Here is a 20805-nt window from a genome sequence, read left to right on the forward strand (position 1 = left end):
CACAGCTTGAAAACCACTGGTCTAGTTCAACTCACTGTCAATACAAGGAAATGTATCTGAGGGGGCTCAAGTTATTCCTGCCAAAATCAATGAGACCTTAAACTTACTAAAGTGACTGCAGATAAAACAATTTCATACAGTAACAGCAATGAATAAAAAGGCAAACAATTAGCTAGAAGAGTGGGAATGTATGAATGAGAGAGAGAGCTGTGTGCGCACTTTTAGGCTCTAGTTAAGTACATGAGAATGTGCTTAAGTGCTATGCTGAATCAAAGCTATAGATTTATGTGAAAAATGCAGAGAACATCCATAACTGAAGGTTCAGTTTTTAGGGGATGACCGATTATTGGCAGTGTGTAGAGGCTGCTGTCAGCTGTTCCAGTGATTAACTTGCTACATCTTTACAGATCCACAGTGCAGGTATGATCATTGAAACTGACCCCATAAACATAGGGTTAGAAGGGACTGCAAGGGTCATCTAGTCTAACCCCAATGATTTTTTGCCCCTTCTGTTGTAATGTACCTGTATTATACTTTTCTCTTATTTTTAAATGTTGGCAGAGACGGAGATGTTTATATTAATACGTATAAATAATTTATTGAACAATAACATATGCAAATGAATTAGATATGCGTCTCTATATAAAGACATTAATGACATTCTATTTTTTTTGGCAATTTACTATACTAACTGTCCATTCCATTAAAATCTAGATATTGTGATGAGGGGCAGGGGAGAGTTCAGAAAGAATGTAATACAGTGGTCTCACTAATCGTACTGTGTAATATTTGGTCTCTGAAAATTTACAGAGTAGTCAATGTAACTCAAATCATTATCATGTGATATAATACAGTCATATGCAGTAATAGTTCATATACTATCAATACTAATGTTTTTTTAAAAAATATAGCTTTAAAATAGATATTTCAAATGGGTACATCACAATCTTATTAAGTTAAAAAATGAAACAAAAAAACTCAAACAAAATCTTTGCACAACATAGTAAAAGAATATTCCATCTTTAACTTCTTCTGGTGGCACAGTCAAGCTACTCTGTTTAATTCATGTTGTAACCAGGACCACTGGATGGAATTATTTCTAGGTATTATATTGTTCATCTGGTGCTTTAAGTATAATTTGGTTTTAAAAGCATGATTACTTTCAGCAGTTAAATATAGTAATGGAACACTGTCAAAGCTGGTGGTCAGTAGGTATTCTTTTTTAAAATCGATGCTACTATGGTATATCCATTTTCCCCCTGCTGTGGCTGTCTGCTCTGTATTTGATTAGATCTTATACTGAAGTGAAGGGGATCAATGATGTGAGTACTTGCAAAGAAAAGATGTAACATGTTTTGGCTTTTTTGTTACAAGGCTGCAACCAGAGCATTGTTTCAGAATAGTTCTGAGTTCCTTGTGCCCCTAACTCCAAGTGAAATCAACTGGAGTTTTCAGTATGCAAGAATTGGAGGACTTCCTTTTTGCCTCCTTTTTCTCTATGTAGGAGATATTTTTAAATGACAATAAATTGGTCACGATTTGAGGATTACGTTTTTTTTTCACTTCTAAGGTAGATGATATTTTTAGCCTTCCAGCTTTGGCTGTGACTGTTCATTAATCTTTGGAAAAGTAAATGTAAACTTAAAAAGGTTCTTATATATTTTGCTTTTACATTCCAATTTGATTTGATAAAGTTCTAAACTTTAAGATCAAATTGACTTACAAGAAAATATGCCAGGAACAATTTACACTTCTTCTCCTAAATACATTAACAATGAAATACAAAATAAATTTTAAAATACAGAAAAGCTAAGATAGCTGGGTTATATTTATCACATGAATATGTGCCAAACAAAGCTTGGTCTTTTGCTAACAGTATCTTACTACATTTGTAATACATGGTAAACAAAGATCCTATTTCTGTAACAAGTACATTCTGACAATATATATTTTATGGAATAAATATACAGTTATAGTTTTCAGTTATAGATTTCAGAATAGTAGCTATAATGGATACAAGCCATACCTATATTTAAAAATACGTTCTAAGATTCTCTAGCCTTACTACTAATAAAATTAAAGTAGATCTAAAACTGCCTCACTCTATTGATGCATAATAAAATATATGGAAACATCAAGAGTAAAAAGCCAATTGCTTCTACAACTGAATACTTTATAAATATAGTAACTTGCTATTTTCAGGAAAAAAATTTGAAAATTATTATAAACTGGAAGTCAGATTAAAACAACTCTACAATATATAGTAAAAAGAGGTTATGGAGTGTGATGTGGGAGTTTGTTTTATGTTTGTGACAACGTTTTGAACAGATGCAGTTTGGTTGATGGACTACAAGTTGTTCATTTCTGGAAATAACTGCAGAGAAAGACTTCACCCTCACTAGCAGCCGATCTTGGCCTCCTTAGATATAACCCTCACTGACCAATAGGCCAGAGTTTTGTTAGAATAAGGAGTGCAAGATTGGACCTTACAATGATTTATTCAGAAGCCCCAAACTTCTCTACATTTCATAGTGTTTACTTACCATACTGCTCATTAGGAATAAAGTCATAGAAATCTTGTATCTGAGACTGCACTGTGCTGAAAAGCCTTAAAAAGAAGGTAACAGGTGTGTTTTGGTTCTTACTAAATTATTCTTACATCACTTATTCATAACTTCTTGATAAGTTCAGTTATTGTGTTCTCTCTGTTTTCTTGTAACTGTAGGTTGGAATACTGAAGCACAGCTCCAATTGCTTGGTTACTGAATTCTTGATCTAGATTTTATTCTTGAGAATAACCTAGAATTAAACAAACAAAAACATTTCTCAGAGCTAACAAAAAGAATTGAGGGATTGGGTCACTCATATTTTCCTTCCTTTCTTTCTCCCCAACTAAGAATAACTTTAATGAGCACTATAGTACATTTAAAGATTTAGTTGGGGTGAGTTTGTCTAAAGTTTATTTGAAACCTTTGTGAGATTTTGCGTTTTAATATTTAATGGTTCCTGCAACAGTCCAGTTTAAGGTAGAAAAACACAATTTATTACACAAAACTTAACCATTTATATCTGTAACACTAAGAGCGGAAAATAGTCAAAATTCCTAAGACTCACAGAATAAGGGTCCATCAAGCAAAATTCTGATCTCGCATGCAAAACCTCAGCAAAAGACTCTTGTCTAGGGGACCAAAGTAGGATACTAGCCTACAACTTGGAAGAGCTGGGTTCAAGTCCCTGCTTCACCAGAGACTTCCTGGATGACTTTGGAAAATTACTTAGCCTCTCAGTTCTCCATCTGGAAAATGGGAGTGATAGGGAAGTGCCATCTCACAGGGGTGTTGTGAGGATACATTAAAGATTGTAAGGCACTCAGCTACTACAGTAATTTTGGCCATACAAGTACCCAAGCAGTGAATGGAATATTCCCTACCACAGTGGAGGTAGGATTTGCAGATAAGCACTTTTCTAACACATTATGCAATGGAACCACGGTGGCTCTGGTGCATTTTGGGCTTTTTGTAGCTGTGAAAGGCCTGGGAAAAATTCCCCTCATATGTGTAGATGCTCTGCAGCATAGTAGTAAGGGACTGTTATATTAAGCCTAAAGCTGGTAGCAAAAAATTCTTAATTTTGATAAGAACTCTATTTTTTGGCTGATGGGAGTAAAATACACTATGAGAGGGTGTCCAGAAAGAATACTAACTTACTGCTTAGACTCTTCCTTGTATTGCATGCTAGACTAGTATGCCAGATATTGATTTCTAGATTCAGACTTGGAAAAATAGCACCACATTTTGATGTGGCAAATCCCCTACTTGCAAAGTGCATTTTACTTGGGGGTAGGGCACACTGAAATCTACCAAGTGATGAGCACTCTCCGCTCCTGTTGTGGTCGGTGCTCAGTAGCTGGTAAGAGATGATCAACCCTTCACAGGTTCGAGCCAAAAGCATGACCAATGAATAGTCTCACCTACGACATATGATTTTGCTGTGTATTCTGCTGCTGTTGCTGCTGCTGAATTAGCAGTTGCTGCTGTTGCCGGCGTCGTGCTGTCCTCAGTTTTTCAAAACGAGCCTCCATCTCTTCCAGCACTTTGGGAGTGTAGCGCACGACCAACTTGACACTATCTTTAGCAGCCTTCAGGAGCTCCACTGCTTTTTCATGGTGCTCTCCTTCCACGCTCTGCAAGCAAGGAGAACATAGAGTTCTAAAGAAGCTGGTTTTATCCAGAGTCCTGTCCTCTTCTCATACTTGCTGTCACGGAAAGGATGTCAGTGGTTTAAGCTGTTTCCGTATTTTAAACTTTTCAAATGGTCATTGGGGGGGAAATGTAAAGGGTAAATAAGATTTATGCAGGGTTGATTGATTATCTCTTTTTGCATTTTAAATTTGATGCCTGAATCATTTTTAGGTTGCATCTGAAATGTGAAAACGAGCATAATTTCTGACTCATACAAAAACTGGGGTGGGGAGAGTTTTGCAAATATACAAGCCAAAATAATGCAAAAACAACTGAATTTAAGAAAAGCTTGTCATACCTTTCCTATGGTTACCAGATAAGAAAGTGGAATACAGGGAGTGTGAAAGCTTAACATGGGTGAGAAGTGAGCAGGTTGGGCATTTGGGAATGGCTCACTAACCTTTCATTTCTAAGGCACTGATACTGCATGGAGCTCACTGCAATATGTAAGCACCTGCTTAACGTCAAATATGCAAGCAAGCCCACTAACTTCAAAGACTACTTGTGTTTAGAAGTTAATGGGACTGCTCACATGCATAATCGCATCCTTTGCTGAACGGGAGTTAGTATCACAAGTGCAGACCCCTTTCAGTAGTGACAGTTTGGTAGCCTATGCAAAATGAGCTGGTGCTCTCCATCCAGTTAGTAGCAGACAGGCATATGTGCTGCAATGTCCACTTAACTGCATCTGCAAGAGTAAACCAGGAGGCCGAGGGATGAGTGATGAACCGGGACCTTAGTTTCCATAATCTACACATGAGCATGTACATAATCCTCCTCATGCAAGTAGACACCTTGAACTCTAAGTCTTGCTCATGTGAGTGCAGAGTGATGCGTATATTTAAGTGTTTGCAAGATCATAAACTAGCCCAGGAGTTGGCAATCTTTCACAAGTGGTTTGCTGAGTCTTCATTTATTCACTTTAATTTAAGGTTTCACGTGCCAGTAATACATTTTAATGTTTTTTAGACGGTCTCTTTCTATAAGTCTATATATTATATAGCTAAACTATTATTGTATTGTAAAATAAATAGGGTTTTCAAAATGTTTAAAAAGCTTCATTTAAAATTAAATAAAAATGTAGATCTTATGCCGCCGGCCCGCTCAGCCCGTTGCTGGTCTGGGGTTCTGTTCACCTAGGCCGGCAGCGGGCTGAGCGGGGCCTGTGCCTGGGACTCTGGCTGGCAAGGGTCTGGCAGCCAGAACCCCAGACCAGCAGCGGGCTGTGTGGGGCCAGCGGCCGGGACCCCAGACCGGCAATGGGGTGAGCGGCTCAGCCCGCTGCCACTCAGGGGTTCCATCCGCCGGCTCCTGCCAGCCGGGATCCCGGCTGCTGGACTCGCTCAGCCCGCTGCTGGTCTGGGGTCCCGGCCCTGCCCACATACAGTGGGTACCTACCTTCTCCCTGGTTCTGGCCCATTCTCTTCCTCTCTCTCTGCACTGAGCTGAGGGCAGGAGTGCACTGTGCACAGGGCTGGGGGTGAAGGAGCAGGCTGGGGGTTGGAGTGTAGGGTCTGGCCAGGAGCTAGAATGAGGGAGGAGGCTCAGGGTTGGGGTTTGGGTGTGGAGCGTTTACCTGGGCAGCTCCCATTTGGTGCGAGGGGTGCAGGTGGGAATGTGGGGTGGGGGGGTGCATGGAGTGTGGGGGGCTGGGTATGTGGGGGGGTGCAAGAGTCAGGGCAGAGGGCTGGGGGCATGTAAGAGGGATGCAGGTGTCAGGGCATTGGGTGTGGGGGGCCTGGGTATGTGTGGGGGTGCTAGAGTCGGGGCTGGGGTCATGGGGTGTGTGTGAAAGAGTCAAGCAGAGGGCTGGGTGTGTGTGTGTGGGGTACAGGGCTCAGGGCAGGGGTGTGTGGGGCGCAGGACTCCGGGCACGAGCCTGGGGTGTGTGCAGGGCTTAGGGCAGAGGGCTGTGTGTGTGTGGGGGGGAGGGTCAAGGCAGAGGACTGTGTGTGTGTGTGCGGGGGGGTCAGGGCTCAGGGCAGAAGGCTGTGTGTGTGAGGGGGGTCAGGGCAGAGGGCTGGGGGTGTAGGCTAGGGTCATGGGGTGCTCACAGCAGGGGGCTGGAGGGGATATGCCCCTATTCCACCACCCCTTTCCCCAAGGGCCTGCCCCCACTTCTTCTCTGCCTCTGCTAGGAGCAGCGAGCACGCTGACTTCACTCCTCCCCCCCCTCCCTTGCAAGGGCCATCAGCTGATCGGCCAGCAGGGAGGGAGGGACAGACAGGAGGAGGAGGGGCAGGAACCCAGCATACTGCGGGAAGAGGAGGGGAGCCAGCAGGACCAAGCTTCTGCCCCCTGCTCCCATGGGAGGGGGTGGGGAGGGCGGAGAAGAGCGGGCCAGGCTGGGCAGAGCTGAACAGGATTTTTAATGGCACGCTGCTGCCTGCCAGGACACGCATGCCATAGGTTGCCGACCCCTGAATTAGCCTATCACACCCAAGAGGTCACATCCTCCCCCCCTCACGGGGTTTCAGAGCCCAGGCTCCAGCTCCAGCCTGAATGTCTGCACTGCAGTTTTATAGCCCTGAAGCGCTAGACCTGCAAGCCCAAGTCAGCTGACCTGGGCTCTGACACTAGGTGCTTCAGGTTTTTTTTTTAATCAGTGTAGACATACCCTTGTACTCAGCCACATTTATGCTGGACTTAACTGTGTCTGAAAACAGAATTTGAATTTGGTTTTAAAAATACTGTAGTTCTAGCTAAACTCTGCAGTACCAGTACTTGGCTTTGAGTGTGGTGGTGTATGTGTGTTGATATTGAAAAAAATAAAAAGGTGTGTGGTTGCAGTGGAGAGGGGGTGGCACAAGTGTAGGTGAGACAAGTTCATGGTTTGTGAAATTCAAACATTTAAAATATATCATGCACGTGAAAGAGAAATGGTTTTCTGACTTTTTATGATATATGAAGGTGGCTTTTTAGTTACTATTCTGTTCGGATTTTTACCCTGGTTTCCTGGAAGACCGTAAGGGTAAGTGGAGAACTGTGATATATATGGGTACGTCTATACTTACCTCTGGGTCCGGCAGTAAGCAATCGATCTTCTGGGATCGATTTATTGCGTCTTGTCTAGACGCGATAAATCGATCCCGGAAGTGCTCGCTGTCGACACCGGTACTCCTGCTCGGCGAGAGGAGTACGCAGAGTCGACGGGGGAGCCTGCCTGCCGCATGTGGACCCACGGTAAGTTCGAACTAAGATAGTTCGACTTCAGCTACGTGAATAACGTAGCTGAAGTTGCGTATCTTAGTTCGAAGTGGGGGGTTAGTGTGGATCAGCCCTCAGATTTGAAACCTAACTGAGAGAAGTTGCAGGCTTTTTGTTTTTTGTAATTCAGACTATTTAAAACTATTGTTTTTGTTAACACCCATTTAACTCAAATATACAACAGACAATTCAGAGGAAAGCTCTTTTGCTAGAGATTGAAGACCTCCTTCAATTAAGAGCCAAGAAACTACATCTCTGGATTCTTCAGAAAAAAACAGGGGAGATGAGACAACATTACTGACATTTCTAAGCTTTAAAAAAAGTAGAAATTTTGTTGGTTTTTTCTATATACAATTGCACACAAAAGGAGACTAACCCAATGTCCATCTCCTGACCTACCTACCACTGAAGTCAACTTTAAAAAGCAGCTTCCAGTGTCTCATTTCCCACCAGCTTCCTTGGAACATAGGCTTGTGCACAGTAAATCCTCTTTACTGACTGCTTCTCAATATGTAGTTATCTATTCCTTTTCAATTTCCTATAAATTCCCTATCCCTCTTTTCCCCAAACGCCCCCTTCCTTCTCTTTCTTTCAGTTCTGAATTCTAGATTTCTAATCCTCACAAGAAGTGATATTCAGTCCTTGGAACAAATGATTGATAATGCCTATTTGTGAGAGAAAGCAAGGTCTTCTGTCAATGAGGTTTGACATAGTCCCTCAAAAGTGGTACTTTATCTAACTTTATTTGTGGTAGAGTACAGAGGAAAAGAAAGGCACGAGGGAGAAAACATACATACTGAAGGATCTCAGGGCCCTGATTAAGGGCAAAATTCTCTTGTCAGATCAGTACATACCCTTTCTCTCAAAAATGACTTGCATTAAGTGATATCTGCTGTGAAATGAAACATACTCCCAAATGTGCTTAATTTCTGATTTGTATGTTTACATTGTTTTTAAATAGTAGGTCTTCAAAAGCAGAGGTGATTTCTCTGAAAGATGTTTTTCATTTTTTCCCCACTAAATTGCTTGACTGGAGTGTATTTCAGGAGTACAAATTGTTCCACACATTAGGTGGAATGGTGGAATTCTATAATGATAGATGATTGTCATATACGTTCCAACAATCAAAAGTGTCTCAGTGCAAAAACCTTACAACCAAGATCTTCATGTGGATTGTAGACCATTTTTAAATGAATGTTTTTTTCATAAAAGAAAAGAAATCAAAGCTTTGCCATATAGTATATTGAGGCAATTGTGTATCGTGCTATTTAAAAGGAAACTATGCCCATATGCCACAAATCTCCAAAGAGAAGAAGCAGCACTGATAAAAGTCTAATATTGCAAGAATATGTTGGCATCATTTTAGGAACGTCCAAAATCAGAAGAAAATTTTGCTTATTTTTGTCACTTCTAATAGATTGTGAACACTGTGTGTAACAGGTCAGAACAAATATGAATTGCTTCTGCTGTGGCACACTGAGATAGAACTATCAAGGCAGAAGATGCAAAAAGCAGGCTCATGACATGACTTGACTTCAATGAAATGTGTAACACAGTCAATATTGTTTGTCCTCTAACCTCTTGCTGGCAGCAAACATAACTTTATATAGGGTCCAGCACAGGAGTTACATCAACAACATATTTGGAAAATACTGTCCCAAGCAAGGAATAAACTTTTAGATTAACTGATGGGACATAAGTATTTCAGAAATGTGAACATGCTTCAGAAAACATTATATTTATATTCAAAGTTGGGGGGATGATAATTATCATTTCAGGTGCTAAAATGATGAGGTAGGCTCAGGGGTGAAAGTAACTTAAATGACTTACCGATATGCAGGGTGGCTGGGAGCCACGGGCCTTTTAAATCGTGATTTAAAAGGGTCCTGGGGCAGCTGCCCCTTTTTCCCCCTCTTCCCCCCCATCAGTGGCCTGCCGGTACAGTAGGCACTTTCTTGCCGGTACGCTGTATTGGACCGTACCAGCTTCCTTTCACCTCTGTAGGCCATTCTGTATTTGGCAGCCAGAGTGAGACGGAACCTTCAACTAACTAACAAACTAGCTTCAGATGCATGACCATATGGTTTCTGAAGCACAGATTTTCTAAATCTCTTCCATAACCCTCCCACTGCAAGATCTTAAAATAGTATTAAAGTTATGTGACAGAGTACACTTTTTTTAGTTGTTGTGATTATGATAATATAAATCTGCTGAAATACAGAGCTAAATGAAAGTAATTTGCAAAAAATAGAATTCCACTATAAATACTTGAAAAATTATTAGGTGAGAATGTGTCTAATGCACAAAACGATCAGAGCTCAAATGGAAAACAATATATGAATAGGGTATTTTAAAATTTATTTGAAAGATAATTTGCATGTAAAAACTAAAAATTTGCTTAGGTGTTTCGTGGTTTGATTTTTCAAAAGCTATCTATTTATTTTAATAAACCCATAGGGTGTACTGAATTCCATCAGAGGAGAAGCTAGCTTATTGTGCTAGCTATATAATAAATCACAAATATGTGACATGGTCACATTGATCACTGTAAAGTGACTTCTGTTCTTGAAACTAACCACATGCAGCTCTGCATCCTTCTGCATGTCACTTTCTTCCTAACAAATTATGGTCAATATGAATCGGCATCAGCATTGGGCACCCATAGCAATGAACACTGTCTATATTTGCTGAGCAGCATATTTTTACTTCACTGCTGTTATTTATAATAGGCAGTAAAGCACATGGCAAGTAGAATATCTGAACTTGTATGCAATTATTTAAGTATAAAACATGTATTTTGTTTTTAAAGGGGATGGATGGTTACAGATGGTGCAGTAAAGCAATTGTGATTGTGCCTGTGTAATGGATTCAACAAGATTGTGTACTTCCACTTCTCAAACCACTTACAAAACTTGACTGCAATTCATAACTGCTCATTTTTGGCATTTCACCCCTCCCCGTTTGTATAAAGTCCTCCAGCTTAAGAGTTTGATCCTGCTCCCAGTCTAGTCAATGGGAAAACTCCCATTGACTTGAATGGTGCAGGATAAAGACATAAGCTCTCAAACAAAATAAGGAAGGTGAAACTACAAAAGACAAAGTAAACAATTATGCTACTAAGTATGGAGCTTGCTCCTATCACAGACGTGAGTTCAGGTATTATCAACCAAAGCTAAGTTAAAGGTGAGTTTGGTTGCATCCAACACCATTACTGCAATTGGTTTTAATGCATCTGTGCCTGCTGTCACTCTTAAATTCATAAGAGTTTGGCCAGAAGGGACCACTAGTTCATCTAGTCTGACCTCCTGTATACCACAGGCAATTAAATATCACTCAGTGACCCGGTGTCAAGCCCAATAACCTATGTTTAATTAAAGCATAACATGTGTTTGTATGCCCAGTGTTATCTGAGGGACTGCTCACCAACACACCCTCTAATAAAGAACACCATATGCCAGTGCTGCTTGCTGAATAAAAGGCTGTGATACTACTTAACACCCAACCTGGCTTCCTCCCTCTTCGTTTGACAACTTAAGAACAGCAAAGAGAAGGATATTCAGAATACACATTTAATTTTTTTTTTATCTTGCAGCATTGGCAGGTGCTATCAAGCAGAATAAAAGTAAAAGACCTACTGTAGAGATAACAATAGGTAAAGGAATTGCAGATATTATACAGGAAAGCACTGTCATTACTATACCCAGGCGCATATAATTATAGTCAAAAATCCCCTACTCAATTGCAGACAAGGAAAAGGAATCTGATTACTGGGCAAGCAGGCAAAGTGAGAGTAGTATTCCTATTTGAGGTCTGTAAGTACAGACGCTGGATGAGAATTAGTTCTTGTATACTTATGCTGTATCCCCTGCAATATCTGACTAACAGTAGCTATGCGATAAAAGCATAACCAATGCCCGATATGGACAGCTACCTCTGTGGCATGGCTGAGCCATCTGCAGGGCTTATTGCATACAATGCCCTTTACTTGGGAAAAGAATACATTACTCCCCTGCATACTGATAAGTATTTCTTTTAAAGTTCTGGTGAGACAATTTAAGCAACACCAACCAGTCATGCTAGGATAAGTAATGCAGGTTCTGAACACGCAGCCCTAGTTTTATGTTGATAATTATAAAGTTGGAAAACCACCAACATATGAGCATAAGCAAGCTGCTGATATTTCATTTTCATCTCATGTACCACTGCTGATCCATCTGTTATACTGCACCTGCTGTATATTATTGCTTTATCTCAGATGCAGGTGACCTGTTCACAGCAAACAATAGGTTAGCAAAACTTAGCTTTTTTGCTTCTGATCTCAAGTTGTCTGTGAAAAGATCACTACTTCCATATTATTTATTGTTTTGAAATTATTCTAGAAATGTTTTGTGTGGGTATAATCAGCTGCTGGATGGCTTGTGAATTGTTAGCAAAAGGTATTGTTTCAAGTTTTCAAAATTTATAATTGAAAATAGAGGGGTTTTTCCATTAGACATGGATCGCAGATATGTTTGTCTCACCTCTCCAGATGAGCATAACTCTTAGATTCAGGTTTCTCGTGTGCATACTTGAAATGGTGAATTTGAGATTTGTTTTCTGCAATATTAGCTTAATATTTTTTTCCAGCGCACATTCTTGCAAGTAAACTTCCGCAGGCTGTTCACAAAGAGGTGAGACTATAGTCAAAGCAAATGCATTTTAAAATTTGATGGTTCACCTATTTTTACAGTATTTGTCCAGCTGTAATTGAAAGAAAAAAATCTTTTCAATTAAGTCTGTTGGTCAATTAGAATACTTAATTTCCTTTTACCTGTATTTTTCCCTTCATTGGTTGGCAGTGATGCTAAATATCAATGAGATTATTTGATTTACCTCCAACCTGTGAAGTTCAAGTAACTTATTTGGTTAAATATTCAACTGGAATTTGTGAAGTTGATTGATCTCTGTAGTAGCTCTTCTTTTATTTAGGGAATCATATTTTTTCCCCCTAGTGCATAGGGATGGTCAGCAAAATTTTCACAATTTCCAAAAATGGGGACAAAACTGAGACCTTTAGACATTTTCACACTCAAAAACATGGGGAGAGAGAGACAGACAGACACACACACACACCTAGCATAGTCTGGTGGTTAGGACACTCACCTGGGATGTGGGAGATCAGGATTCAAGTTTCTGTTCCAAATCGGACAGAGCCAGGACTTGAACCTGGGTTTCCCACATACCATGTGGTGTCCTACCCTGAAGGCTATTGGCTATTCTCTTGTTTGTTGTTTTTTTGTTTGTTTGTTTGTTTGTTTTTACTAGAAATTCCCATCCTTGACTTGAGAACATTCCTGACAAAAGTTTCATCACAATGACTATGTTCCCACAAAACGGTTCCATTTCAATGAATTTTCCAATTGAAAAACATTTAGTCAAGAAAATTCCCAACCAGTTCTAGTTGCTGATGCTTTACTATTCTTTACAGTCTTGCCATGAACAGAAAATTAAGCTGAACACTCTTATATTTCAAGCTTATTATGAACCATTTTGGGGTGTGATCCTATGTCTCTTTCATAGGGAGGTGCATAAGGAATATAGGATTACAGTCTTTTGTACAGTGTTTTCAGACAGAAGCATGCTATTGGAGTGTGCCATACTATTTTAATATTTTACAAAATCTTACTGACATTTCACCTCTGCCTCATGGATTTTAATGGGGCTGTGCAAAGGGCAAGGAAGTAACAGAATACTTAGCTTTATGCCACAATGACTTCATGCTTTATGATGATTGACTCATATTCTGAGGACAAAGATTATAATACAAAGAAAATACACTGTAATATTTATGAGGCAATTGTAAGAAGAATAAGAAATAGTGTAATCCTAACTCATCATTAAGTCTTCAGACAGTTAGAAAATTCTTTTAAAAGGGATACATTCTGCCCAGGGACTCAATGTTGTCACTTGAAAAACTGCAGTGCAATAATTTTATTCGTCTCCTGGTATACCACACATAGGAGAAGTGCAACAAATATGTGATAAGAAGTTATGGGGAGATCTGAGGGCAGAACTGGTCCCAAAGACACTCAGGCCTGATTTTCTCCTCTCCATTCCAGTTCCCCTGTTTGGAGTCCAGAGTGAAACTATTGCAAATCAGTCAGTCTGAAAGTGACTGAAAAGTACAGTAACTATGTAAAATGACACCTTTTTACTTTACACATCTGCTCCCTGTATGTATTTACCAGGGTGGATTTGATATAAATCAAATTCATTAATCAGGAAGACTCAATTTAATCATGGATTTTTACATAAAAGTGCATTCTTGTTGGTTGTTATAACCTTAATACACATTCTTCACAACTCAGAGATAGATGTAGGTTTCATTTTTAGAAGGTACACACTATACATTTTTAAAGTGCTTTATTTTGAAAACTTTTCAGATTAGTTTTACAGCTATATCAAAAATGAATTATTGTTTGGTTATTTCATTTACCAAAGGTAACTGAAGCAGATATTTATGAAGTCATTGGGAGGTGAACTATCTTCAATCATTAATATTTGGAGGATTTTCTTGCCATGCTGTATTAGGAGGAGGACATCACCAGACAGACATTTAAATTGTTTTATTTAACTAAAACAACGTTACGTATTCTGGACTTTTTCTTCAACAGCAAACATATAATATTTTAACAAAACAAGCATATGAACTTTTGAATTATTTTAACATGAAGTTTTTTAAAATTAGGTTTGTTTCTGTTAAAATTGTTTTTAACTAAAATAGTTAAATGAAATATTTAAAAAAATGTATTAAATAGACTATGTCAGCCAGGTCAACATGAGAAACTTAAAATATTGGCTTCTGTAGCTAACTCAGTCATCTTCACCTTCATTTTCCTGTTTGTTCATAATCTGGAGAAGAAAAACAAGCTTTCCTGCTTTTTTAGGTCCCAAACGATTTCTCAATTTGGAATGAATTAGTCCAAAGGAAGAAAATATTCTTTCTACACTGGCAGAAGAAGCTACTGCTGTTAAAAGTGAGATTTATCACTTCAACAGTCTCTGAATCCAAGTGCTTAAGTGACTTCCACCAGTTCACTGGTGTGACTTTCTTTAACACATCAGCAGCAAACATATATTTCTTGAATGGTTCACCCTTAGCCCTGAAGTTTATTATAGTTGGCATTATGGAGGGAGGATTGCTGGATGTCCATGTCATAGCCAACTCCTCTTCTTCAGCTGTTAAGGTTTGACCCTGGTACCGAGAATTGAGAATATTTGCAAGAAAATGAGCTGGAGATAGTGCTTATCCCATTTGTTTTTTTTAATGCTTGTAATTTAACTCTGCCGTTGCATATTTCTCTTTTAAGGTCTCACTCAGTTCCTTCCAAATTTCAATAGCGTCAGCAATAAAACAGCTATTTCCCTGTATTTTGTTCAAGGCTACAGAAATAGGCATCACGGTACTCAACATATGTTCAACATGTCTCTTAAGCCCAATGTTGAGAACTTTGGCTGTGTCAGTGCCATCTATTTTTTCATGATCTTGTTCACAAACTGTCATCAGATTAGGCCAGTTCTTGATACAGTGCTCAAAATAGTCCACTACTGAGTTCCATCACACGTCTTGTGGGAAAGTTAGCTTGGTTCCTCCCGCTTTTTTCAGAGCAGCTGCTGCAAAGTGGTTGTTACGGAAGTATTTTGCAATTTTAACAACATTAGCCTTTATTTCTGGAACACTGAAGTCTTTGACTAAGAGGTGCATCACATGAGCAATGCAACCATATGTTATTAGCTTGGGACTCTTCTAAATTTCTTCTCATCTTGGATAAATTTGCAGCATTGTCTGTGACCAAGTTGCATACTAGACATTTGAATTTTTTTTCTCCATCCATCAAGACTCAGGTTAACAATTTCACCCTCTAGACCTTTTTCACACTGTTCAATTTCTCTTTCATACACTTTATCCAGCAATTTTCCTGAGACATCTGCTCTGTTGGGTGGACTGTATCCTGGTCTTAATGACTGAACCATGTTAATGAAGTGTGGGTTCTCAATCATACAGAAAGGAGAGTTTGTTGCATAAACAAACCAGGCAATTTTTTCATATATTACCTCTTTTTGTAGTCTGCTGGTTCTTATCACAAACTTATCTATGGCTGTTTCTGGATGATGGAGATTTTTTTTTCTTTTTGCTATGTGACATACGTGATGTGACTGAAACACTATCATTGGCGATAACTCTGAAACTATAGGAAATGATGGTGATCTTGAAGGTGAATAGTCTTCAGAATCCTGTATGTTGAGTATGGATTCTCCTAAACAAAATAAGTCAATGCAGATATTTAATTATTATTACCATACTGCTCATGGTATTACTCATTGCATTCACTGACATGCAGTACTACTTTAAAGGTGAAATTATAAAAGGAAGATCTGCCTATTTCAGTTATTTTTTTTTATCACAATTGCATCTAAAATGATAGTATCATAGAGTAACAACTATATTTTTTGCTCAAACATGAGAATTCAAGAATAGTCCAGAAGGAAGACAAGCAGCCCTTAAGAAAGAAGTATGAAATAAAAAAGTTACCAACCTGAAGATCCTGCATGTTCAGACATGTTCCTTTCATCATCATCTTCCACGCAGCTTCCTCCTGACCAGCAACACTTCTCATGATGATGTTTCATTCGGGTAACCAGGCCTTACATTTCTTTCTTGCATGGTTTGCATTTTGCACGCATGCCTGTCTTACCCACAGGTAGAGGAACTTAATTAAAATATTCCCAAACTGGGTCTCTTTTACAGCCTGCTGCCATTATAGGTTTTCCCTTCTAGTGAGAGAATGGTATAATAGATCTCAAATCAATGAAGGCTACACTCAGAAAAACTTCAAGACTTCTGGAATATGCTGCTCAAACAGTTTCACTTTTGTTTCTACTGCATGTCCCTTTCTTCTCAAATTTATCTCCAGACTTCTTCTCCTTGTCCAGATCTATTCCACCCCCAACAATCTTCTGTTCATTGAACTTTTTGAAACTTTGCACTTTTACAGAGAGATAAGGGATTGACTCTGTGTACACAAATTTGCAGAGGGACAATGGGGGTTAGGGTCTGTTATTTCTCACCTCTATATATTATTTAATTATGTATTTAAAAACATTTTCGCTGTTAACAAGCATATCATCTCTGGAGACACAAATCCACACTTTGAGAACTGCAAAACTAAGCATCTCTGATATCTTCTAGATTGAGCACTGAGTCCCATTGGGTAGATAGCAAGATAAACCTACATAATCTATACAGAAGCCCCTGGGACCCCATACAATTGGGTCCCCAATCCATGAACTATTGGAACTCATTTACAAAACTTTTCTTAAACATTACATGACTATATTGTCTCATACTATAGAATTAGAATTTATAATCCCTATTCCATGATATATCTTTGATGAGCTATAATATATCTTAATTAAAACTATTTTTAGATAGGTTTTTTCCTCAAAAAGCATTTTATCAAAAAAAATCCAATTTTAAATAAAAAAAATCTGATTTCTATTTATTTTTTAAATCAATGATTTCTATGCACCCTGGTATTTACTAATATCAGCTGATTTTAGTGACAAAAATAACACTACAGAACAACACAAGTAAAAGAGAATGAGCTGGATTTTATTCTTCATTGTGAATCATCAACAGCATTATTTACTTAGTTCCTTTTTAATTATAGTTGTACAAAGCCACTGAAGGCCACATGACTGCACAAATGTCACAGAGGACCTAATTTGGCCTGCAGGACTGTTATTGGCTATGAAGTACAAGAAGAAAAAAAGCCCAGTTTGACTCTCCAATTGCAGCATTGGCAATGACAGAAGATATCTTTTTAACTTGTAAATTGTATGTATTTTATGCAGAAATCGAGACAATAAACAATGGAAATCCATAAGGACATTTTTAGAGTCACTTTTCCGAGCTGAGCCACACTGGAAGATGAGGCTCTAACAATCAATATTATAACAAAGATATGGTGGCATAAAGTTGTTTAGTTCACCGCAAATGTACCATCTCGGGTCTCTTACTGCAGAGCTACCGTATTTTCCGGCGTATAAGACGACATTTTAACCCAGGAAAATCTTCTCTGAAATCGGGGGTCGTCTTATACGCCGGGTGCTGAAACTTCCGAGCTGAATCTGCTGTCACCACATATGTCTCCGGGCTGCTGCGGCTGCCTCCGCTCCCTCGCCCTGACAGGAGCGTGGGAACCAGCTGCGGCTGCCGCGGAGTGCCCGGGCGGGGGGATCCCTACGGGGAAAGGGAGCCACGATCCGCACGGGAGCAGGCCAGGGGCGGATCGGGGCGAACAGCGGGGGGCGGGAGAGCAAACACAGTCCCGGCTCCAGAGACAGCGCTGAGCCCTATCAGCTGCCGAGCCAGTGCGCCGGACGCCGTGTTGTGCGGGAAACCAGGCAAGCCGGGTCCTCTGCAGCCCCAGCCCGCGGGGTCCAGAGGGCTGCGAACCAGCCCCACATGTGGGGGGAGGGAGGGAGGGCACTGCCACGTGCCCAATCGCACCGGACACCGCACCATGGGGGGGGGGGCTGCTCTAGTCTGTGTGTAATGTGCAGGCTGGCACGGCACCGACCCTGCGGCGAAGCGCGGGGTGGGGGGGAATTAGCCGGGCACGTTACTGAAGTCCAAGCCCATGGCCAGAGCTTGTGCAGCGCAGCCCGCTCGCTTCCAGGGCTCCTAAGTAGCCAGCGCGCCTCTTCTGGTGCACGTCCTGGGCAGGGCAGCCCGAGCGGCTGGCTCTGCTTGTAGGTAACCAAGGGGCGGACTGGCTTGATTTGGAGCCGACTGTTACAGCTCTGCGGAAGCACAGGGCTGGGAGTCTTATGGGAAGTGCCGCAGGGTGGCCCCAGGGAAGCGCTGCGCTAAATGAGAGCAGAGAGGCGGGAATCCCGCCTTTTAATGGATGAGAGCGCGCAGCCAGGGCCGGGAATAAATGATTCTGGGAATAAAGTGATAACTCTGTGTGTTCTTGGGAATTGATTCTACTGTTTGAGGCCTTAAAAGTTCCTACTAAAGCAAAGGGGCTCAGCTATCAATGCTGAGTAACAGAGCAGCCAATAGTGTACATTAACTGAGTCCTGTAGTGGGAGCCCACCTTACCATACAGAGGGGAGACATCTTTTCACACCTCAGCACCCTGGTTTCCCTAGGTGCGCCATTATAAAAGAGTACTTAACCGTGCAGCATAGGCAGTTAGACACCAAAACCCAGAGCTAAAGAAGCGCCCTGCGTATGCGCCAAAACTTGTCTCTTACACCCTGTTGGTCCAATGAAAGATACTACCTCGCTAATAGCCTGGGGTCCACACAGCTACAACACTTGCAAAAAAAGTGTGCGTCAGACATGCTTCCCTGTTCAAACAGATTTTCTTCCTCATAGCAAAGCCCTAATGTGCTATGCCAAGCCTTTGTTTATTTCCTATTAGCCGAGATAAGCTTGCCTGGAAACTACTGTTTTTACTTTCTCAGATCTCGCTCCTGGCGAGCATGTGCGAGATCTGAGAGGCAGAGAAGGAGGTAATAGGATACAAGGGCAGGCCAGACTGGTGAAAGAGGCGTGTTTGTCTACCGCTCTGATTGTCTTGGAGACGGAGGGCTGGGCAGGCAGGGAGAGCTGTGTGGAAGCAGAGAAAGAACTGACAGGAAGGGGATGCAATGCTGACCAATCCAAGCAGGCTTTGTATACAACAACCAGCCAATCGCCGTTAAGGTACATCGCTTGCCGTGATTGGCTGGTTGTTGTATACTGGGTACCACATACAGTACAGCACCAGTATCTGTACCTGTTCATACAGTACAGCACCAGTACATAGAGTACAGTATACAAATGTCCAACAGTCAAAACCCCATCATGGCTCCACCAGCAAGAAGAAAGAAATATGAAGCCAGTTTCAAACTTAAAGTTGTAAACTTTGCCATGGAACATAATAACTGCGCTGCTGCAAGACAATATGGAGTAACAGAAAAGATGGTTCGGGACTGGAAAGCAAATGAAAAAGCATTAAAGAGTATGCTAAGGGGTAAGTGTGCATTAAGAAGAGGCACCCCACATTGGCCAGAACTCGAAAAACATGTAGCAGACATGGTGAATGAGCATCGCCAAAATGGTTATGTAGTGACACGAAATAAAATACGTTTGTTTGCACTTCAGTGGGCCAAATCTAACCCAGATCACAGCAACAGATTTAAGGCCACTGTATCCTGGTGTACTAGATTCATGGAAAGGCATAATATGGTACTGAGGCAAAAGACGAAAATTGCCCAAAAATTACCTGCAGATCTTGATAGCAAAGTAAATAGTTTCCATCGATACATAATAAAACAGCGCACTAAACATGGCTATGCGTTAAGTAGTATTGGAAATATGGATGAAACTCCAATGAATTTTGATATGTTTGGAAATAAAACTGTCCATCAAAAAGGTGAAAAAACAATTTTAATTAAAACAACAGGACATGAGAAGTCCAGTTTTACAGTGGTACTAGGATGCACAGCTGATGGCGGCAAACTGAGACCAATGATTATTTTTAAAAGAAAAACAATGCCGAAACTCAAGTTCCCTGTTGGTTGTTTTGTACATGTGAATGAAAAAGGCTGGATGGATGAAGAAGGGGTAAAGCTATGGCTTGATAATGTATGGAGCAGGCGACCAGGTGGACTTATTCAAAAACGTAGTCTACTGGTGTGGGATCTGTTCAGGGCTCATTTAACTCCCAGCACCAAGCAAAGGCTTGCAAGACTAAACACAGATGTGGCAGTTATTCCTGCAGGATTGACATCGTTGGTACAGCCACTGGATGTGTGCCTAAACAAGCCATTTAAAGATCGCATTCGAGAACAGTGGAGTGAATGGATGGTTAGCGGCGAAAAGTCATTCACAAAAGGAGGAAACATGCGTGCTCCACAGTTGGATGTTTTGTGCAAGTTTGTCATAAAAGCCTGGAATGATATTGATGCAGAAACAGTAATCAAGTCTTTCAAGAAGTGTGGCATATCAAATTCATTAGATGGTATGGAGAACGACTACTTGTGGCAAGATGAAGAGGAAGCCGAAGCTGAGACCACACCATCTGATACGGAATTCGATCCATACGATAACTGCCTTACAAATGTATCACAAGATGTCATTGATGTACTTATGATATCAGATGACGAACAGGAGGATTTTGAAGGCTTTTAAAGGGAAACTGTCACGCCAGCAAACCCTGTAAAAATACCGTAGCTTGCAGTTATGATGGGCGTTGCTAACTCGCCAGGGACTTGCCCGGCACTTGCTCTCTCTCTATTGTTTGTTATCTTCCTCCTATCA

General features: G+C 40.6%; 1 protein-coding gene across 2 annotated transcripts in view; it reads right to left on the reverse strand.

The window, feature by feature from the left end:
* Positions 1-555: 555 nt before the first annotated feature.
* LIN7A (lin-7 homolog A, crumbs cell polarity complex component) overlaps positions 556-20805 on the reverse strand; it is an 80567-nt gene continuing 60317 nt past the window's right edge. For both annotated transcript variants that reach the window (XM_054027321.1, XM_054027329.1), the window contains exons 5-6: positions 3971-4183; positions 556-2799 (exon numbers count right to left, since the gene is read on the reverse strand). In XM_054027321.1, the coding sequence (XP_053883296.1) occupies positions 3971-4183 (213 nt within the window). In that variant the 3' untranslated portion in view covers positions 556-2799. The remainder of the gene's footprint in view (positions 2800-3970; positions 4184-20805) is intronic.

This window comes from Malaclemys terrapin, chromosome 1 (assembly GCF_027887155.1).
Source record: "Malaclemys terrapin pileata isolate rMalTer1 chromosome 1, rMalTer1.hap1, whole genome shotgun sequence".
Lineage (NCBI taxonomy): Eukaryota > Metazoa > Chordata > Testudines > Emydidae > Malaclemys > Malaclemys terrapin.